This window comes from Varroa jacobsoni, unplaced genomic scaffold (genome assembly GCF_002532875.2).
Source record: "Varroa jacobsoni isolate VJ856 unplaced genomic scaffold, vjacob_1.0 contig00123, whole genome shotgun sequence".
Taxonomy (NCBI): Eukaryota; Metazoa; Arthropoda; class Arachnida; order Mesostigmata; family Varroidae; genus Varroa; species Varroa jacobsoni.
Genome location: NW_019214412.1, coordinates 1 through 24,004, shown reverse-complemented (window position 1 = coordinate 24,004; position 24,004 = coordinate 1). Strand labels below are relative to the sequence as shown.

The 24,004-nt window shown below is 38.5% G+C and overlaps 1 protein-coding gene and 1 long non-coding RNA gene across 2 annotated transcripts; one reads left to right on the top strand and one right to left on the bottom strand.

Moving 5' to 3' along the window:
* Positions 1–1,682: 1,682 nt before the first annotated feature.
* Positions 1,683–10,411, bottom strand: LOC111270796 (uncharacterized). Its single transcript, XR_002686469.2, has 4 exons — positions 10,107–10,411; positions 9,538–9,682; positions 3,942–4,137; positions 1,683–1,907 (listed from the first exon to the last, which is right to left on the bottom strand). It is a non-coding gene; the product is annotated as an uncharacterized LOC111270796 (long non-coding RNA).
* On the top strand, positions 6,571–23,120 carry LOC111270794 (uncharacterized; the record flags this gene model as incomplete). The annotated part of the gene is given in 2 exon segments (XM_022851197.2): positions 6,571–7,552; positions 21,953–23,120. A coding segment is annotated over 1 exon segment (56 nt), but the record flags the coding sequence as incomplete, so codon positions are not given.
* Positions 23,121–24,004: the final 884 nt, after the last annotated feature.

Sequence of the window (24,004 nt, the reverse complement as noted above, 5' to 3'; positions counted from 1 at the left end):
AGTTTGATTCTGCTCATTGTAGAAGTGCACCTAATACTTGAATGGGTTTAGCATCGTTATTAGGGTGTTTCATCGTGCTACCTTTTTCTGCCATTCGACTACAAACGTTGATTTAGTGAAACGGAATTTAGGCAATGCTGATTCTTGTCCATCTGAGTCTTTTTTAATGAAAATAGATATAATCTTACGCTCATTTGAAGCATGTTAAACCTACTTATCTCAGTGATATGATAAAGAAAATAAGGCCCATGAAGTGGAAACAGGATATAGCATTGCATTTCGATAGTCGCCGGATTTAATTGCAGACTTACAGTCGATCTTTCTTCCCCTGAAAACCACTTTTAGTTTCGGATTATTTTTAAAGATATAAACTATAAAATAAGACGGCTGAAATACTTGAGCAAAGAGTAAGTCAATACTAGCTTTCTTTATTTAATCACATCTGCCGTGTAGAGATAGTACTTCTTGTCTGTGAGCTTTAGAATTTCCCCTTAAACACGTTTATAAAAATACCAAAGTAACTGAAACGCTTCAAATTAAAATATAGAAATCTTCGCAACCTTAAATAGTTTTTAGGTTGATTTTTAGGTAGGTAGGATTTTTGAGATTAGGTTTATTAGGACTAAAGACGACCACAAACATGCGTTTCTATAAAGAAACCCGTTTTACAGATTTTCTCGATTAGATGAGTGACTCGGGTTGATCTGCTGAAGTCATTTAATCCCGGGCTGTAGAACATGACCAGTCGGATGTTAAAAACAAATGTACTTATATATACACAGTTTTAGATACCTTTATACTCGCGACTGATTGGCGCGTCTGAAATTCAAAAATACCGCCACTACTAATGAAACTCAACCAAGGACGTATCTTTGAGAGGGCTTTTCAAAAAGAAGTGACATCTCTTCGCAAATCTGCTTAGAAAAATTTTCTGCCAACTAGATCCTAATCGTAATCGTCTGTATTGGACGTGTTTGAATACGTCGCAAACAGGATTAGGTCAGGGGTCTTTAAATCAATTAAAACAACTGAAATTTTTTCGGTGTTCTTATTTACAAACGAGGTCGTGTTGCGAAGAACACGCGGGCGAATTTATATTTTGTCTGTTAACATTACTACTCGCCCAATGTAACACAAGTGTAAATACTATGCTTCATCTAAAAGTACGTCTACTGAATATTTAAGGATATTTCATATAGATTTTCATTTTGAGATTGGTACATACTAGTTCGTTAGCGCAGCGCCTTCGTAAAGGAGTTTACGAGTATTGTCAATAAATAGAAAAATTGTATTCTCCCGTTAGTGTAGTGGCCGGTTATTTGAATTGAGGAGTTCAGGATTAATTCAATATTTTTCTGACATATTATTACTTCTTCGGAAATAAGTACTGGTATCGTTTAAAAGTATTTTAAGTGCCTAAATCATGGTGTGCCATCTCCGCAGGAAGGAAACTACCTGATTGACGTATTATAATGCGTAATTTATAAATTACCGTATAAAGACGCTACCACATATCTTGAATAAGTACTTTCATGTTTTATGCAACACTGTAGATTTAATTATATAAAGGTGTGAATACGTGTTTCATGATTAGCTTGTTTGCTCTTCCAGTTGCATTTACCTATAATAAGTATATTGCATTTGAGCTATTGCACTTATACTGTAATAATAAAATTCATAAATCAAATAAGCATAATTTCACGCTTTATTTAAGAATAGTGCAACACCCCATAATAAAAAAAATGACCATAGTAAAGCTTACGGCACAGACAAAAGGAACAGGTTATTGACCTTACGAGGACAATATAGAGAAGAGGGTCGATAATTGGATAGTCCGTGCAACCACAAAATGTATCCTGATGATGATTTCGAAATTGTTATGGCCATTCTCCAGAAGCCGTATGTCTCTGAAAAAAATCAAAAGACCAAAATGAAGCACAATCCAATTAGAAAAAAATGTGTACGTGCCTTTCAAGTACGTTATTCCAACTGAAGTACGCATTCAAAGACACGTTCCAAGGTGCTCTAAGGTGAGGGGCCTCGTCAACGGTCCACCATCTAGTGAAGTCTTTAGAAGCATTTGAACAAACTGTTTGAACTGTTGAACTGTTGATGTGACAATAAAGAAAGAAAATGGCTCTTCAATTAACCAGTAGACGTCCACCGCATGCAGAGTGGCGCCTGACACATGCAGTCAGCAATGATATTTCGAGACAAGCTAAATTGAATGTGTTTTTATTTAATTTCTACGATTATTGTATAATAAATTGTCTATTTTGTATGCCATACTTAAAATGGACAGCGGTAAAACTTTGTAATAACAGACCTTCCGTTGCTAGGTAAATTATAAGGTACGTATAAATCTACGATACGTTATCTAAATGTTTGGTTTAGTATTTTTACATTACGTTTAGCCCCTACTGAAAATGGCAACATAAAAGCTTTTTAAAAACTCTACAAGCTCTTTCGTCTACGACTTTAACCATATTGCAAACTTTTATTGGCTTCTTCTTCAAAGTTCGTGTTCAAAGTGTGCATCAGAGAGATGTGTAATTATTAGATTGTGGTTCGTGTAAACATTTCTTATAATGAAAGCAATAATAATTTCAGTATATTAATTATAGTTAGTGGTCTCGGTCCTTGTTTTATTACTTACTATTGTTGGAGAAAAAGCACAAGCTTCGGAAAATAATTTTCTAGCTTATTGCTTTACTATGAGTACTGCTGGGTAGATAGTGGCTTAGAAATGACACTGGTTCTTAAAACTTGAATCTAAGTAAATGTACTGAACAGAAATTGATTAGAATTTCTTGATCACTAGGGCTGATAGTATTGGTTACGCAGTGAGATTTAATCAGTATCAAGTAGCTAGATTTAGCTCACTTCTGAGACTAAACCTCTAAGGAGCGGAGAGGTGGCTTGTCTACCTAAATTCACAATAAGGTCATTGCTTTCCATTAATGCTTAACTTTTTTTCAAATTCGAGCTATAGTTACTGAGTAATGGTTGAATAAGATTGGGAAAATAAATCAGAATGTTCAGCGTGAAATGATTTGTTACTTTTAAAAAAAAAAAAAAGAGCTTATATGAGATATGCCACGCGTATGAGTCCTTGGCAGTTGTCAAATGCACAGTTCGAGCGCTACGTACTTCCTTTTGAAAAATGGGACTGACCTCCACGAATAGCTATGACCCGGATTGCTTCCATGTTTAGGTGTCTTATAAGCCCAACTATCGCCCCCTAAAGCAGCGGACGATCAAGTTGTAAATAACAAAGTAGATCTGCATTTTTTGCGTATAATCGTAGCCGCAAATGCAAGGTACACACTTTAGAAGAAATTGGCCAAAACGCGGAGGGTGGCGTTGCTTAAAAGGTTTCACCTAGAAAAGCCGGAAAATTATCAATTTGGTACCATTCGAATGGTGTGATGTGCCTACGAATTGGGCAAAGGGAGCAGAATACAATAAAAAACACAAATATCATCAATGCTCTGAAATAAAAAGTTTAGCTTTGTTAAGAGTACCTAAAAAATCGGCTCCAACGCATGGGTTCAACCGATACGATAAAATTGATTTCTACCGCATTTAAAGGAATTAAGCGTCTTGTTTACAACAAGGCCTGCCGCTGGTGTTGAGACCATTAATAAAACAGATATCATTCATAGAAATGATCTGCAAGTAACTTCCGTGTCCACTTGTGCTATAGGCTCCCAGAGCGCATGGAGCGCAAGGGGAGGTCATGATGTAACGTTGCCATACATACGTAAAAGGGTAAAATTTAAATAAAAAATTGTAGCATACTTGAAAGTAACCGTAAAGTGTGTATGCTATGTTGAAGAATTGCGTCAACCAATGAGCGTACTATTTTTCATTCACTCGGTTCTCTGTCGATAATTCTACTATACGCCGTTCAAATTCATTAGCATTCAAATACTACTTACCTTTAATTTTGCAATAACTGTTAAAAGGAGTCAAGGGCAATCACTCATATAGTCGGTGCATCCGTAGAGAAAAAAATTTTCGCTTCCACGGTCCTTTTTACATTGCCCCCTTCAAAGTCACAGCTTTGACAAACTTCACATGAAGATATTCGCAACCTTTTTTCCGGAACCATTGCTCCATTCGCACGTCCGATACCTCGTACGAAAAAAACACAAGTTTCAATTTCGAGTCCTCGTGACGTATTTCGCACTGTCTAGTAACAATAAGCTGCAGAGAATGAACTTCCTACCAGAAGCGAGCTGCCCCTATATTTTTCCCAGCTTCATCTAAATGACGGCTAGAATCATTCTAGCCAGGATGCATTTGGTTCGCCTTCTGTTCATACGGCCATACTTAAATCAAGCACACGGTGCTCATTGTGCTCTGTAGCCATACTGAGCGCGCACCTACGCCTTAGTTATCCTTCAACTCACTCCGCATGATAAGTACCTATCTAAACTATCTTAGCAACGTGAATAACAATGATAACGAAATGCGAGAGCGTACTACGGAAATTCTATAGGGATAGGCAATTCAATTGTAAAGGTTTAATTAAAAACCAATACCTTGATGTCCACTGATGGTGGTTTGAACACCATCGGTTTTTTAATAACTATCGTCTGTAGGATATGCTGTCAGTGTTTTTTTTAACAGTGCATACAGTGTTATGGAATGCGAGACCTGTAGTTAACAGTCAGTTATTATTAATCCGAGCTTTTCACAAAAGTGTAATCGACCGCAATGTGCCATATTAGATTATTCGTGGTTGAGGACACATTGAACGGTCACTCAGTGCAACAGATACCTGTACAGCTATAGGGCGACCATTTCAACTGGATACGCCGCATGTCCATGAGTCTACTGTTTTCGGACAATGAACGTTTCCATAAGCATCAATCAATAAGTTTCGAAAATATAGGAGCCACATTTACGCTTCACGTCTAAAGATTCCAAGCAACTTTTCCGATACGTCGAACTAATTGAATTAACTTCCCGCGATAATCGCACCGCCTCCATTAAGCCATTCTTCAGTCTAAGTCTAAGCGTATTACCAAAAAAAATCGAGGAGACGCAAATGAATCATTGTAAAACTATCTCGAATATGCAGATCAACTATCACATTTGGTTTGTACAATCATTCTCGGAAGAACGCCATAGGGCGCCACTAATCTATGAAAAATTATGTAGTGATAGATTCCAGTGCCTGTAATCTACCTAAACTTACACTGTCATTACATAAACGTGCGCATGGATTCTATTATCAACATACAAACCGACGCTTCATATTATTGCCAGTTTTCATGAGGCTTTTGAAAAATCGAAAGTAGACCGCTTGCCAAAATAAGTCAAACAGCCATTTTAGAAAGATGAGGTTTTTGTGAATAAATCTCCGCTTGTTTCAAAGAGTAGAATGTCAGTTGACAATTGGTTCTCCAAATAACCTAATCCGCCCAAACGATAATTTTTTTCACTGTTTTGCATTCTTGCATTTTTAGGACTTTTGGCTTGCTACCAGCCCCAAAATGAAACCCTTTCAAATTTGCCGTGTGCAGCGTATTTCAGCGATACGTAAACGCCTTTAGGTCAACCAATTAATCAAGAAGTGTTCTGGAAATGACTATTGTTGAATTGTTTAGGCTCTGAACTGACGCTGTAATCGCGGTAGATTGTGGTGATATTGGATAAATGTAACCGTTAGAAATGGCATTTATCGCACATGCAAAAAAAAATGGCATCTCTCGAAACATGGCATTAACAAATATCCTATATATATATATATATATATATATATTGATTGAGTGTCGTATTCACATGGTCGCTTATTTAAAAGAAGAGTTGATGTTTAGAAGGAAATGTTCTGCTGTTACGCCGCTTACAGAAGGGTGTAGAGTCCCTTTTTTTGTTGTCGGGTGCGCTAGAGACGGAGTTGGCAGTACATCACCATATTACGCCAAAGGACCTAGACTAAACTAATGTAAATTTAAAGGTTCTCTGAACATGTTCCCGACGTTTATTCTGCTCCATGGACAGGCCCTGATCAGATTCTGTTGTCTCCCTGGGGTACCTGTTTTACCCTCGCCCTCCCTTCTCATGGTGCCTTGCCGCTTCCTGAAGCGACCGCCTTCGAGCTACATTGCCACAGTTAAGCTGCTGGCTCGCTGAATACCTGGTTGGAAAGTTGCCTGCTTTATTCTCGGGTGCAGTACAACGCAAAGAGAGCCCTCCTCTCCACACTGCAGCAAACCGGACGTACTCACAGAGAATACGGACCTTCGTTTGTCTGGATATGGGGGGTGCTTTCGCTTGGGTTCGACCGAAAAGACGGGTTCTTTTCTGCGGACTCAGTAAAAAGAGGGGCAACTGACCAGTTAGTGGCAGTAAAATGCCTATCTATCTATCTGTCTATCTATCTAGCGGCCACTGAGGATCTTAGGGGTTTGGTGCGGCGGGACGGGGCAGCTCAATCGTACACAGAGGGAATTTTCTAGGCCATCCAGCAGGTGGCGCCTCTGTGGCTTAAATAAACTAATGCTCCGGATGGCGCGCGCGCTAGCGGCCCAGCCGGTTGGTGCTCCCGCCGTTATCGGATAGGCGGGCTGTAGCTAGCAGGCAGTAGTGAGTAAGAGCAGCATGTACTTGACTACCAACTGTAGAGTTCGGCGGCAGTGCTCCGTACTTCGCGCTACGGAGGACTACATTGGTTGTGCGACTAGAATCGCATGGCTTTGTTGTGGCTGCTCGTTGCTGTTACTGCTACGGGGATCTTTCGTTGCCGCTGCTCGCAGGTGTTACTTACAGTCGGTCAGTGAGCAGTTATTCATGGTGATCTACGGCGATGATGATGATGGTGTAGTGTTCTACTTAAACAATGTCATGAAAGCGTAACGAGGCAAAAAGGGGCAGACAGAAAAAAGAAGAACTTTAATCTATGCATATGTAAACCGGCGATGCTATAACAAAGAAAAACTCAAAATCATCAGGAATCGTTTACATCGCCGACGCGAAGAATGCGCACGTTACGCAACGGCGACAATCAAAAATAGGTTGTTTATTGTCTACACACAGGTATTTTATACAGAGAAATTCCATGTTCGATTTTCTTTTGCTGCTACTTTGCCCTGACGGTCTGTTTGCGTTGTTGGTAAAAGCGGTGCAGTGTCCCCACCGAAAGTTGCCGCTGCTGCTATTGAACTCAGCGGAGTTCTACGGGGGATTTCTTGTGAGCATCGGTTGCTACTATTGAAGAGGAAAATAACGAAGTTCTTAGCGCACTAGCAGGGTGCTGTACGAGGATTGGAAACGGGAAGTTAAAAGGCGGCTGAAAGAACAGAAGACGAAAAATGTAAAAACATTTCGGGACTAGGCCACTGAGAAAACGTTTCTCCGGATAGAAAGAATTTTATCTAGCGGTGGCGAGGTGGTTACAGTGATAGACTATTTTTTTCCCAAGTCCTCATATTGTGCGCCTGACTGTGTGTGTGTTCTTGCTCTTTAGCGTCCGATAACTTTCCAGCAAGAAAGTCAACTATAGAAGAAACTTGGAAAAACTAACTCAGTATTAAAGTTGCCGGTAAGAGTACGCAAGATAGGGTCGATATTATCTGACTCGTATTATTTAAACAGATACTAGCGCTATTCAATAAGTGTAAAAGAGTTTACAAAAAACAACAATAATGGTAAAACCTCTTTCCCCGAAAGGGTCATGTTCGTTTATGCCTTTTTATGTCTAGCAGCAGACATGCTGACCGGAGCAAAACCAAGAAATGTTCTATCTGAGCTATGATAAAAGTTCCTCTTGGCGGAGGAGCTTCAGTGGTTGTGTATTGATTTATGTACAATCGTCGACAGAAGCACGGCCTCAATCACTGCACCTAACTCTCTCTCTCTCCCTCTCTCTCTCTCGCTGCTCAATTTTGCAAAAGGAGCAGACGAGCTTAGGAAATCAGTAACACTTGAACGTGTTCCATGTACAAGCGAGGTGCCGAACGGATTACATTTTACGTGCGCCCGGTCGAGCCTCGTATCGAACATACGGAGACGGCTGGACCTTGCAAAGAAAGACACTCATGGCCAAAGCATGAGTGAGCTAAAAGATACTGGAATTTTAGATCTAAGCTTTCTCGCCAAAGTTCTTTATGCTTGCCGTTATATAGAGAAAGAGCGGAAGACGTATTTCATCACGGTATAAAGCTTAGATTAAATACACGTAAATAGCTTGCTCACGTAGATGAGTATGGTAATGATCTATACTTAGAATTGGTAAATATTATAACAGCTTATGTACGGCCCCTCGTTCTTATAAGGCCTGCGAGATTTTCTGAATTATAACTGACCGCTCACTGACCGCTAGCCTCTTTTTTCAACGTGTGTTCTGAATTGGTGGCCATACGCGCCAAATGAAACATGTCCTTTGATTGCACCTAACTCAGCTTTCAAACGATTTAAATAGGCTTGTGACATTCTTTTCTATGATCCTTATTGTGCTCTCATAAAGTGTCTGTGTACCTGTTAATTATCCATGTTACTTACACAGCTAATTCAATTGTTTGCTTATGGCCAATCAAGTACAAGGTTAGTAATTGGTTATGTACCGGGTAAAACTTAGGCTCTGCTAAAGTGAAATACCTTAATGACACGCACAATCATTCTTATGCAAGTAACATCCGTTGTGTCGGATCTTTGCATTGCATAACAGTACATGCTAAAGCTAGATTTTGTTGAGGCATTGAAGCGTCGTAAATGACATTAGCTGACAACCTTAGGTGACCCCAAATCACATTTGATCTAATTGCAAGATAACAACTGGTGAACTTGGATAGTGCAATGCGTGAACCTTGTTTGAACAAAGGTTTCTCATAGGGGTCTGTTAATTGTACTCGAAAGTATTACTACTGTGACGCAATTAATTAATACTGGCGTCTATAACGTAGTACGAGCAAAAACATCGAATATTTTGCTACGAAGCAGGCGACAAACAACCTTTATTGCAGCAGGGCCTGAGCCGTAGTCCCACAGGCTTCCATTTGGCCGTTTCCGCTTGCTGGCGACTCCTATGGTCTCACTACTGGCACAGATGCCTGTATTTTTGTGACTCTGTAAGTGTGCATGCGATCCGGCATAACTGGGAAAGAGAAATAGTTTTTCCTACTGCTATACGTTTTCACATTTTGTCCTTTGTGTCAATTAGGTAATTAAAAGTTGTGATCTGTTTTGCGTCAGTTGCATATATATAAAGAAGCACTTTTTGCTTTGCGTCAGTTGCATATATATAAAGAAGCCTAAAACGAATGTTTCCTTAACAATTGGAAAGAGCTAACGTTACACTAAACCTCTTTACTTCTTATGGATTTCAATAATTTTACCGTCCTACAACTTCTCAACTTGTACCATTCGTCTACTGAACTTATTCACGCCTCCACTAACTCTATCAGATCTTAAAGCTCCAAAGATTCAAACTGATGTCGATGTATTTCGTGGGCGCCTCACGTGACTAAAGTTCGCTAGAAAGGTAAACCTAACCTTCCTAACGAACTAAGAAAACCCTTAAATGTATACCGTAAGTGGAAATGCGTGGGCACCGATGGACTGACCACGGCCTATTTAGGGCCTGTCCGTTGCAAGGGCCTAAATATCACCCGCGTTAAGAGTTCACACCACCTCTGACCGTTAGCGTTATAACTTTGATGAGAACGTAGCCGACCTGAAAAAAATATAGCGGAAATACAGCTTTATCAGTCATTGTATACCTATATTTTGTATGGCTATTTGGTATCAAAATATTCTTCCCGAGTATAAGCGCAACCGTGATCTCTGTATTGCATTTCTTAGCTATCATTCTGAGTTCTCATTCTGAGTTCGTTGTATATGATAAAACAATCGTTTGATGGGGCTTTGAAATCGTTTTTCGTTGACAGAGGGTGGCAGTACGGCTTTTTGTGCGTTGAGTGCCACCTAACGACATTGGAAATTTTAAGCATTCAAGTGGCCTGGAAGGAGAACCAGTTTTTTTGTCAGCCGTACAATACCGCAAAGACTGATGGCGAGCAACAATTACAAGAGATCTAAGGATGTTTTAAAGTGCGCACAACTAAAATGAAAATCAAAGAAGGACTTTTTTTGTTTACCTTTTCAGGTGGACATTTTGTAAGCAGCTGGCATCGGGCATGTTGTTGCTTGCAAGTAAGAAATTGACCTCTCTGTGTTGGCCAGATGCACTGATCGATGTCATTAGGCAAAAATAGTCCTTACACGTAGGAATCACTTTCAGTGTATATTATCCGCTTGCGACGATAACTGCGCTGCTGGCTTTTCCTATTCGTTGCGACATCTAGATGACTTCGACGACAGTTTTGATGTAAACTCATCTGGGCCCACAAAAGGAATCATGTCGTTTTCAATAGCTTGTTGATCAGTCAGCTTTACGACTAAACACGTTTACGATAAGACATGCGGCTCTTTTTAAATTATAATATATACAGAATGTACAGAACATGATGTCGCATACATATGAGCTGTACGAACGAAAACAGTGTCCAGTTGTTTCATGTCTGTTTCGATCAGGATTTTAATATGGAGTCCTAACCGCCTATAGGTAATCTAAGAATCTTTTCTTGAAATTATTATTAAGTAGTAACTGTGAGCAGAGCGTATTTGATGCGTAGATTCGTCGAACACTCGTTCGAGCGCGCCAAACATCAAACAATCCAATGGATTAAGCTGCCGCTTTGCTGGTAAGTCAGAAGCTGCAAAGGATCCAAGGGTCTCAACGAGCAAAAAAGCGCAGGACACTGACATTTGGGGGTCGATCTAGATGGCCCAATGAGCAACAGCTATTCTTCCTTCGAAAGCAGTTGGTAACTAAAAGTTCCGATATCATCGGAAATGGTTTTTTGTTTATTGATACGTATTAGGTCCTCTTAACCTGATCCCAAGAGAGCTACGCGTCTTGAAAATGTTCGTCATATTTTGCGGAAGCTAATGGGAATAGGCAGTCGGTTTTGGGCATTCCTAATCTCGGTAGGCCTTCATTGGTCACAAAAACACTAAACAATAGTCGATCTTTATTCGTAGCCCGGGCGCGGATCTCTTACTTTTGTATTAGAACGAGGTGATTTTTTTAATCAAAAGAAGAGAATGTCCGTAACGGCAGACGGATAGCTAATAACTTATCCGGAATCGGATGGCAATGGAGTCTCCGTAAATCTATTAATCTAGTAGATTTTACACTAGCAAAAGGTACCTTTGAGCGGGTCAAGTTTGCATTCTTTAAATGGATAGAAAAAAATAATTTTTTTGTATTTGGTTCGTCTGCTTATGAAGATGTTGTGGCATAAATTGTTAGTTATAATTAATAGACAAAATGTCCAAAGACAATTTTCCCTCAATTGCCCTCTTTGGCAGTAACAGATCTAATTTTCAAAATTACCTAGATAGAAATCCCTGACAAACCTGGCACGGTTACAAATAGATTAAGCGTAGTTCACAGACACATTTGCAGATCAAGGCTCACAGTACATCTAGGTTAATTTAGAGACGAGAGTTACAGAATCTGAGGGGTGTATCAATCTGGGCAGAGGTGTGCATACATGAGAAACCGACAATATAAAAAGATGCTTCGCGCAATCAAGAGATTATGTATTTATTAGGAACGATAGATCCGTAGATCTATGTATGCAGTGATCTCGACGTAATATACAGTACTTTTGCTATAAAATGAGGGTTTAAATTCATTCAAAAACTTGTATTATATATTATAACAAACGGATTAACTTAGATAATTTAGGCTGTGCAAGCTTTTATTCAATACATAAGTTCGTAATATTGAATGTGCATATCAGAACAGGTTAATTAGGTAATAAAAACAGGCATATCACCAGACAAAATGGGATATACAATAGTTAGTGTACTAATCGTAAAACCTTCATGGCTTTCCGCATGTATTTACTTACTTTATTTTCATTTTCATAAGAATTTCCATATGAATCAAAATAACGAATACATCGTTTTTTGTCCTAGTAAAGGCTCATCTAAACTGAGTTACTTGGAAATTGTTTTTTTCTACTAAACGTTATTTTCACATGGATCGTTTATATGTGATGACCACGACAAGAGATCGCTCAGGCCTGTGCGGTCGCTAGGCTCAATAACGTGCCTGTATGGTGCCGATATGTGTTATTTATGGCTTTGTACGTTGTGTCGAAGTGGGTTAAAATTTTTACACAGCAAAAACTAACAAATTGCTCGACGATTGTTACTATATACACGACGGTAAATAAACATTTAACAATGTAAGGATACCAAATATGCAGAGCATTCTCTACAAGTGCAGTGTAAGCCCTGGCTTTCTAGGCTACGCATATGTGGTAATTTATAACACGTTAGATAAGAAAAAGGTTATAATTTATCCAAGTTTATAAAGGAACTGCTTAACTAGAGTTATTTGCCAGTAATAGGCTGGCTTCGATATCCCAGAAAGCCTTATATTTAGCTCAACGTTATTTTCGGGTGCAGTTACTTTGGCGCCACTAAATAGGTCATCTACGGATATGTCTGAGCAGAATTAGTCAGTAATATCCTGCTTTGTTTTGCAATGCCTCGAATAGGTGCATAGCCTGCGTGTGTATTTTACTAGCGTCTGTATAGGTCCAAAATATGTTCATTGCCTACATCCCATTATATAATTTTATCATTACACCATTTCTGCCGTATGAAAATTTCATATGATACACGACTGCAAGGTAGGTGGACATAGTCCAGTAGATGCTCGATCTCATCATTATGTCATAAAAAAGAGGCCTCATTCATCCTTGAAATAAGTAGGAGTGGGAAACAGAAACAATTCGAAATAAAGCGTCATGAACTAGAAAGCACTCTAATAGGCAAGGATGGTCACATAGCGCATCATGCAGGTATTGAGCATACCAAGTTTAAGAAAAACGATAAGTTAGCAAACCTTTGTATTTAAATTGCCATAAGAACGTTTGTAGCAACCGCATTTAAAGTGGCATATCGGAAAAAACAGTGTACCCCTGGAATGGTGACCGGTACGCGCAGCAGCTGCACAGACCATCGTCACAGTTAACGCGGGTAACTGAATTTTTCGCGTACACAGAAACAGTAATGGATTTTTAGTCTACATATAATGTGGATTCATTTAAAGTTGCTTTTCTATCCAGAGCAATCTACAAATCTCTAAAACGATACAATGTATTGTATATCGCAACGAGGATATGTGAATCGGAATGCAGATTTATGGCTCATATCTAGTGATAGTTCTTTCAAGCACTATCTTGAAATTATCGGATAAGCGCTGAGCAAGTTAAATAAATACAGGGATTTGGGGGCTGTCCGCTTGTTTAGACTATCTACGGCTTCTTAGGTTGGACTAGCTGCCTACAAAGCATAAATGCTATTGCAGTCCTGAGAACAGAGATGTTATAACCCTACAAGGGTAAATAGGATCACCGGCTTTCTGTGAAGGCCTTCTTTTAAACACGTAGGTACATCTCAATTCTCAAATCAGATTATGATGTGTTTCTAAAGCTGCATCCATGCAGCACATTATCTCCTTTATAGTGACTTGATTTGCAGGAAAATAAGCAACATATATATAATGCTTATTGTAAACAACACTTGTTGATTTGCCTTAATCAGCTTTGAATGTTTATCGCATGGAACAGGTACCATTTGAAGTTTGAGGTTACACGTTCCTAAGTAGAAACTATAACCTAAAGTGGAAATTTATACCGTTATTGGAGAATTTCGCCGTGCTTTTTTCTGTTGGACTATTTCTGCTGAAGGCGGTTTATTTGCTGCGATCCTTGGGTTAATTTTTTGGTTTTGGGGGCCCGATTAAAAACCGATTGATGACATTTTTACATTCTCAAACATTTCTGAAACTCTTTATTAGTGGTTAGAAAAACCTACTTCCTATTCCTCACATTGATAATATTCTGTTTATAGAGTAGAGGAAAATAAGCATTTTGAAGTATATTGAAATGTGTTGTTACCTCGTTTGTAATAATGAACTGCGAATACACATAGATCGAGACATATAAATCAGGAGTCGTAATTGTGGCAAGTGTCGAGACAAAGCTTCTTAGATACGTCTCCTAAGCTTATAACTCCCAAGAACTTCAAATCTTGATCAGATAATTCATACTGTATCTGTCTCGCTCTGTGTTGCTAAAAGCAACAAACAAAAAAAGCCGTTAACCTCATACAGAGTTGCAAGGAACGAACTTTGAGATAGTCCTTGTTATGACTCATGGTGCCGTCAAGTCCTATTTCAATAAATTAAAAAGCCGCACGTTGTCCTTCTGGCCAGCAGATTAATATTTATAGAGTTTGATAGTTTGACAATTCCAGATTTATATATAAATCTGAAATTGTTGTCATGCAAGCCTTTATAGGTAACGTGTCAGTGGCGTCAGTATTTTCAAATTGTATTATATAGCGACTCACCAAACTTAATACCTACTGTATTTACGTACTATTTAATGTGATATTCAGGGTTTCGTGTCATGTATTGTCAATTTGAGACTGATGTTAAAGAGAAGAAGGCCGATTTTTGCAACGTAACCAAACCCAGATAATTAATTAGCCTTGGTAGATTTCAAGATCTATATTTTGTGGTTGCTAAAGAAAATTCTGTTAATTATACTAAAATTAGGTTTTTCTCATTCGGCTCCTCATTAGTGTTAGGCATATAGTTCTCTTATAAAAGGCGCTAAACAATGTTTTCTTACACATACCTTGAGTAGGTAAATTAGGAGAAGAGCTTAAACAATTTAAGTGCCCTGGTGATTACATAGAGCTGTACAGTTTGCAGCAAGCATTAACTTTCTTTTTTCGGATTTATGTAACCTTGGTGTATGTACTATCGCATAGCCCTGAGAGACCTTCTAGTGCGACGTAGTAGTGTAGCATTTAAACGTTGTCTAAATTTCAGAGTGTATTTAAGTCTCGGAAACTCTAGATTCTATTTGCGCAAAAAGCTGTAGCTGTCTTTTTTTTTTTGTTTTTGACACGACGCAAATAGAGAAGTCAGATTATTACAACAACAAAAATTATTTATATTATCTTAGAACAAAAAAAAATAAAAACGGTTCGCATTCTATGAAGTGCGCGAGTTTCCACCACATCAGGGTCCGTCGGTCTTAATGTGGTTTGTTCCCGCGATGATATTGATCTAAAAATGGAACACTCGTCCACGACGGTGCTTGTCTGTTGGCAATTTTTGGTACCCCGTGGGATCTATAAAAAGGTGTGATGCGATAGCTCAAAAATTACGTTACGGATAACGTCAGCAAAGGATATGAGTATCCACGAACAAGTTAAAAACTATTTTAAAAAAAGGCGCTAACAGCGGTAATCGCGAGAAGTACCCCCAATGTCTGTACTGTTGTCTGCCTCCGGCATCTGAGAGTTGACCTATTTGGAGTATCTAGACGTTTATTAGCTGCTCTCCTAGGCGTCTCATCCGCTTTATCTTCTAATTATCACATCACACTGATTTGAATACAGAACGACATCTTAAATATCGTAGAAAAAGGACTACCGTTATTATATAAAGTCTTTCACAAAGGATTGGATCTTCCAAGTTGGCAAATAGCACAATTTGGTCTCTGAACTGTTTCACGCCTCCCGCCCTCATGTCTGAGCGAAGTCATAGAGGCTTCGTTCAGCTATTACAACACAGTATTCGATCAGGTTTTTAATGCCTTTTTCACTCGTTGTGATACTCATTCAACCAGGTGCCGCTTGGCGTAATTCTGTGTGCAAATAGCAATTTATGTTGCAAGATCAATGTAAAATTGTACTGAAAGCCGAATGAAAACAAACTATGGTACTACGCTTAATAATTCGGTTTTGAGTGACGTACTATTTTTAGCCTTTCCGTAAATGGTCTTGTGATTCATATGAGAAGTAAATTTTTGAATACTTCTTTCCTCGTATCGTGCTTTACTATAGCTACTCACGCTTTGAATCTCATAAAGCGACTTAAGAGGAAAAACACCACTTTTATTATATATAAGTACATATGTGCTTTCATACTGTAAAAAACGACCATCTCAAAGATCAGGACTGGGTTGGTAAATTAAATAAGCGCTCCAGCTATCGTCTAATGGATGTGGCATTTTCATCGAATGGTCCCAAGAAAGAAACTGTTAAGGAAAAGGGCTGTAAGGTCAAAAGACTGGTTCAGTTTGCACAACAGAAAATGTTTGATTAAAGAAGCTCGAATTTTCATAATCTATCAGACAAACAATGACTTTTTCAACAGCTTGCAGTGTTCATTTTACTGTAATCAGCAATAGGCCAGCTTTACAGACACAATTTTCGTTATATATCATTTTTTCAACGGCTACTAACTACTGATTTACGGATTGAAAAGCTCAAAGCTCATTAGACAAAACAGACAGTATACCAGGCGACGTGCCTACATTTTTCCTAAGCTTTGTTTCTAGGATTGTATCTAAACAAAAATAAATATTTCAACAAACTCTTCATAGTTCACTTGATAGTGTCATTTCCGGTAGTTTCGAATATTCAGGTAGGTCACTAAGATTAAAACTTCCGTTCGAGACCTTAACTATTAAATAGCTATTTTTAAAATACTCTTTCTTTAATCCACAATTCTTTTATTGCTGACCATGCTTTAAACTATAATAGTGGGTATAAGCTTGTCAAAAAATTGCTTGGATCGGCCGCACACAATGAATTCCAATAAAATAAAATTTTGGCTTAATAACAGGCCAGAATTTTCAAAAAATACAGGGCGTGACATGGGGAAAAGTTAAAAAAGTCCAAAACGCGATAACGTTTGAAAAGAAGTAGCCATTAAAGCTTATCTGGACGATCCGATTAGAAATTAGCAGTTCCTCGCCTAAAACGATTGTTAGATTATATATCTAAAATGGTTTTTTGAGCCTTTCTGGTGAATTTTCTAACCCTTTAGATCTAGACCCTCTTGAGGATTTTCCGATTTACTTCATCAAGATTCTCCCATGCAGAAAGGCATATCTTCACTTTAATTCCGAAAACGACGCACTGTTATTTGCCATAACGAATTTGTTGATTTGTTTTAGAAAGAACTAGCTTTTGTCTGATACCAGGAGTAGTGGATGAACGCATGCCCATTACGACGAACCGCCCGCCAAAGTTTTCGTCAAATTGCACCACCGCTTTATATGTATAATGCCACGACTGTTCTTTATAGTTACAAAAGCCTAGTTGATTTAAAAGTAAGTTGTCACTCCGTGCAAATGATGAGTGATGATGAAAGTCTTTCAGCTATAGTTTCAGTCGTCGTGGAAACGAACCCCGGAACACAATTTAGCTAAAGAGTCACTCTCTTTTTAGTCGCTTCTTGTTATAGTTAGAAAGTGTTCCTTCTGCAACGTTGTACCGCGCCTTTAGCGCTTACTATATAACTAAATGTACAAAGGAAATGAACGTTAGAAGAAACGCTGCCCTTCCCGTCCCAGCTGGCTTTTCTAGCTACGGATACTTTGAGTCCGCAGGCCAAACGAAAAGAGACATGTAAGCAAAACCATGAGTTTGCTTGCATTCTCTGATAACGATAATAAGAAACAGATTATATTGGCGCTACTCATTCGACTTGCTAACGATACAAACGACACTTGGCCTGCCTCACATGAAATGATGGCATCTCATTAGAGAAGGTCTGTGTGTTACTCTGCGGCTAATCTTAATTCTCGACGTGTTAACCCTAATCCTAATTACTATTTAACTGACTTTGGAAAACTTTTATACAGAACTGAAGCTTTTATACAGAAAAGTAGCATTTTTCATCATCTACTATGGAAATTAAATATACATCAGTGACAAATATTATTTCTACTTTGAGTGAAAGCTGTGCATAAAAGTGGTAAAACAAAAGACTTGTTAAAGATCTGATTTGATGAGGCTGCCGTACATATATATATATATATATATATATATATATATATATTGTACAAAAGTTCTACTACCTCTAGTATCGTTTTAACAAGCTCTTATTCTACAGTGCTTTGATCGGACTTCTACTGCCTCCAATTGCTTGAGTTTTCGACCCGTAAGGTTGTGTCTGCCGCTAGCTTTCCATGATGGCGATTCGGAGCAAAACGCTACGAAGTGCAAAACAATGCAGTTGGAATGGAGCGAGACGATACCACATTTATGAAGGATAAACTGTAAAATTAAAATATAAACACGTATTTTCAGAAATATGTGAAATGTCTTTCTGCACCTACTACACCTGCTGGCACATCTTCAATACGATCTAACATAGTTCAGAATGTTCGGCATCAGTTTCTTGATTTCCGAATGAAATTATATAGAGACGCGAAACTCCAGCTCGTAAAACTTATGGCACATTTTTCCTACGGTTTAAGTCAGCTAGCCTCGTTTTACTTGCTTGTTCCGGGCAGGAATGGCATTGCTTAAGTTTGCCATACGTTACCCAACTTATTAGTATTGTCTTTTGCAAGTATTTTCGGTGGAAAATTCGCTCTATCGTGTCACTAGTCGTAGTGCCATATAGTACTCTAGGGAAATGCAACGCCAGCGCTTCTGAGTCATGATATGGATATTAATACTAGATTACACATAGCGGCCGGCTTGAGAAAACGTGAAAAGCGATAGCATCACGCAAGAACACGCCACTTTGTTCCCCACAAAACGCTTCTTATAGCCTTTTTTTAAATCATTGCACTGATGAATTTTCCGTCCTGACACAGGAACCCTTCTATGGCTACCAAATATCAGTTGTTGCATCTTCTCTATTTTATTGGAATGTAAACAACGTTTTCACGTCTTTTCGAACATGTGTGTAATTAATAAGCTACTGAAGGCATTACGTATCATTTTTCGAGTGTCAACTCAGTATACCCTGGTGTAAACATAACAGTGAGCTGAGGGTTATTTTATAAGAACTGAGTAGTTTTTTTTGTCATTCTAAAGTGTTTGGAATTGCTCACAAACTGGCACTCGCATGCCTCTTGCCTGAGTCTCGGTGGAAACCAGCATTAGTAGAAATTGAAAATTAATTATCTCACACATCATTTCTTTTGTTTGCTGCTGCGGTCGTTCATTCTTCGAGCCCGAAAAGCAACGATATTGTATCACTTCAATAGAAGGTAATGGTAGTAGCTTACGTAAGAATTACAAACGTGCACGTTCGACGTGCGTGACAGTACGACATACAGTATCGCTCTATTCGCAAATTGCAACAACTAAAAATCTATAGTAGTCTCAGCTTTAGTCTGTTCTTCGTGTGGCAACATCGATAACGGCCAAGATGTCAATACCGTTTTATACAAGGAAAAGCCAATACGTACGAACGTTTCTAAACACTAATTTTAATTTATAATATGGTAATGGATTCATACCGTTTTGCTTCTTAAAACATACACAGTTCTTTTCGCACTCGCTTAAAAGAAATTTGCACGTTAAACTGCAGATTGGAACAGGACCTGTCCGATTGGTTAGATCAATATCAACTGTTCAAGGAGGTTTGAACTCAACTTTTGCGGCGTTTAACATGTAAAAACAAAGTATTAGTTTAATCCTGGAAACTAAGGTCCGTTCAACAGACTTCCTCTGCTCTCAGGGCACTCTGGTATTTGGCAGGTTATAGGCAGTCAATTTAGAAGGACAGACATTGGCGTAAACCAAATTGGCACTATTTTATAGCGCCATGCGCAGTATAACCAGCAATTCTGCAGCCTAGTGCCCAGTTGGCTTATTTTGGTCAGAATAATGCCAACAAGGTTATATATATTTATCCGCAAAAGAAATTCGCTTATACATCGTGCGACCTAAGCTGTGAACAGCATTATATCATTCAGAGGCGGTACAATTTGCAATTGTTGCTTCATATCGATTTAAAGCCTCACAAATGTTCAGTAGCTTCACTAACCGTTTGCTATTGATTACTCTAGAGGTCCAAATACGTTGCCATTCTACATTGACATGAAAAGAGCTTTTATCGTTTCAAACCAGATTCACTACAAAAGTAAACTGGGCACGAGATTTCGCAGGCCGTTTCATGATCTGTTAGAGAACGAGTTTAAAAAAAATGTATAATGTCATACATGCGTTATAAAATTGGTTAGCTTCGGAATGACACTTTAAGTTGCGTTATGTTTTGACCATTTTGTATGTCCTGAAGTTAAATTGCAACGAGCAGACGAATTTTATAAAAAGCAAAAGGATTTTAAAAGACTAAAGCGGGAAACTTGAAAAACAACTAGAAAAAGCAGCAAATGGTCTCTTTGTACGGGTTCAGAATCTGCAGTATTTGAGGTTTGTTCCGACGGTCATTCCTCTGTCCTCCACAATCTAGATTGTCCTCTAATTTCAGGCGCTTTTCACACTTGTTTATTATTGATACGTGCAAGCAGGAAAACTGTTTTTACCTAACCCAGCGGTTTATGCTGCAAAAACGTTTTTATCAGTAACTTTTATCACTGCTGCCATTACAGCTTAGAATAGAAGTGCGATGAAAAGCTTTACAACCGATCTCAATTGTATGGCGTTTCTAATAGTGACGCTTGCACACCATAATCATGAAGGGTGCTAAAACACTCCTTTTAGAAATCGTGAGTTACAGTGTGGCTTCAGACTACGGAAAAATAGATATGTTCATGCGTTGTCGCGATATCATCGATTCACTTGGATGTAGACGTTATTGAATGCGCAGTATGAGCAAGCAATACTTCTTTCTATGGCCGAGTGATCTGTCAACAATGCTGGAATTTAGGCACTTGGGCAACATATCAACACTTTTGTAATCAAGGGACCCTATACGGATATCACAATTGAATAAAGTAAAACGTTTTCAGTTTCAGTCATCATTAAATATCGACAGCCTGACGAGAATGTAATTAGCACGTATTTGTTTTGCTAGTTTTCAAAAATAAATTAGCTGTCACATTGTTGGTTGATATAATAAACTTCCGAATTATTATAATGCTCTATTGTCTTAGACTGTTCTGGGCAAATAATTTCAGTTTCTTGAACCTCGTTCGTAGAACCCATATTTCGGCTCAACAATCATTTTGCTTTTGTTGCAGTAAATAAAAGTATGGGTAAAAGTATCTTGAACTGGTTACCTAGCTGATCAGTACGGATCAGACGTTCTGTTGCTTCTTGACGTTCCATAATCAGACTTTATCTATACACCCAGTGGAAAAATGGGGCTCCGCCATCAAAGCTTGTCTATTATTGCTGTTGCTGTTGCTGCTACTGCTGCTATGTCGTCGTTCTGCGATTGAGCTGAGCGATATGTAAACGTTTACGGAGTTTACAGAAAAAGGACCGTGCCAATCGGTACGGAAGTTCGCAAATGGGCTAACCCAAAAACACACTCATACGCTAGATGACTGCTAATGCTGGGCGTAAAGTTTCATAAACGCAAAACACGATAAAAAGGTGCCTTTTTTTTGCAGTAGCTCAGTGGCCAAAAGCGCTTTGAACGTCTTACAGCAGTTGACTGAGTTTCTCTGTACTAGTAGAAACTGCCTCAGATAAGCCCTGAGTTGATGGCGATAGAAATCTAAAAGCGACCAAAAACTATTAAGTTTATTATTATTACTTTATTATTTCTTATCTATAATGATTCGGGGTGAGTTGCATGTTTAAAAAAAAATTACATTGAGTGTTGAGTGTTCCCTGCAATGTACGGCCCTGTTTGCCTACACACCCGGCGTGATTATTTCTACGACGCAGCCTATCTAGCTGTGCAAGTAGGTCTCTACCTACGACATAGAAACGCACGTCTGAGTATTTTCACATGTGGTTGTCAGCAAGCTCCGCCATAACACTGTGTTATCCTGGTTGGCCTCGATTCGCCTAAATCCCTAGTTACTGGTACAAGATCTAATGTGTCAGCTAAATTCTGAGAAATTTCATCGTGAATCACGATACGCACTAATATCAATACTTTGGCTATATTTTATTACAGGTAAAACGGGCCTGATTGCTGGACCATATTTGACAAGCGTCATTTATTCTGTTAGACGAACAACGTTATACAAACTAGACCCTAACATCTTAGCGAACCTTTATCGTTCAAAAATCCGACAATCTGTCGCTTTAAATCTCAAACAAGTTATCCCAAAGAATGATGGAGCCTGCCTAGATGCTACAATTACCGGCCAGTAGTGGATGTGCGCGTGGTTAAACGATTCGTTTCACAGTCTGGTAGTGTGACGGAACCCCGTCGGAGGAATAAATCGCGCTACTGTTTGTGCGTTTTTCAGTTTCGTGCCGATCTTCGACGGCGTTCCACCATCACCTGACAAGAAAGGACAGTAAGTACTGTGTGTGTGAAGTGTATAGAAGTGGTGTTCTTTCAATTTGATGTTGGAAGAGTAAACTGACGAATGGTGCAGTCGCTACCACGGGAAGCTGTTAGTCGTTGAGATTGAGGGGAAGCCGGCGCGGCCAATACGAAGAGAGTCAATCTCCAGCCAGGTAATGAACATTGGTGGCCATCCTCGCACGCCATTTTCTGTTTGTTGGCGTTGTTATTTTGTAGGCGGCAGGCGACCACGTACTGCTGTCGTGCACGGGTTGCACACAAACGCGAACCCGCGAACTTCGAACGCGGGGCGCGATCGTCGTTTATGGACGCGTCCCCGTAATTTTAGTCCCTTCAGTCACGCCGTTTGCGATTGGAAAACCTGCAGTGATAGTGGCCAGACCGACGGTAGCAAAGAAGGGGAAAAAGGGGAGGAAGATCATCAAGAAAACTGGACAAAAACGAAAGCCAGCCACAAATACGACGGGACGAAGGGGAAAAGTTGGAGGTGGCGCTACTGCAGAGTGAACTTTCACCGCTAGAGGCAGAAGTAGCAATAGATAAAATAGCGGATACGACTAACGCGACGTTGTGGGAAGAACGGGATCAGCACGAGAAAGATTCATTAGACTGCTTGCTTATAGAGTCAGTGTATCTTTTCGAACGAAAAAATCTGAAAGAGGATCGAAGTAAAACGACAAAGCTAACGAACGGAAGAGTTGGGTGGTACACGCATTTGCCAGCAATTAACAGTCTCATTGTTTTCGCAGGCCATGGCACAGCAAAACGAAGCTTCTACTGATGATGCCCGGTCACCGAATCTAAATGTGTAAGTACAGGATATACGTATAGAACTGTGACATTAGCTAAATAGTTTAAGATTTTTCTAATGGCAAATACAATAGATAATTACAAGCCGGTTAAACTAATAAAAATTTAAAAATATATTAATTAAATAATTATATTATTTTTATTTATAATACATTGTTAAAAAATAATTAATTATTTTGAATTTAGTCAATTTATATTTTTTATTCAGTTTTCTTCTATGCGAAAATAATATTATTTCTCACAGAATTTACCAAAATAATTATAAACTTGAAAAACTTATATACTTAATGACTTGATAAAATATTTTTCAAGTCATTAAGTATATAAGTTCTAACATTCTTTTTTGTATGGAAAATTGTGCTAGATATCTTTTCGAGAATTTTTAATTTTAAAATATCATAGATTTATTCTAATACAAAAGATATTATAAATACTTCTTTGTTTGTGAAAATTTTCGCAATAGTATTTTTCGCTAATGAAATTATTTTTTTTGTAAATAAAAATTAACACTTAAAAGGAGTCAAAATATTTATATTTATTACATAAAAAAAGTATAAACTTTTGATTTAAGGTGAGTGTTTACTTAGAAAAGTATCTGTTTCAAAAATTAACAATAGCATTTTGTTTATAATAATCTCTTATGAAGAAATTAAAATAGATTTCTTTAACATATAATGAATTGTACAAAATAGTATTAGTATCCAAATCGATAACCCAAAGTCGTTTAACATTAGAAGACAAACTGAAATCAACCAAGGTTAAAATATCTTTTTGAACCAAACCTTTCTCTTTCAATAGATAAAAGCCTTTCAAAGCTTCTTTGAAACTTTCAAGATTCGGTAATTCAAAATGATTGGTATTCAGTGAATTATAAATCGTTTC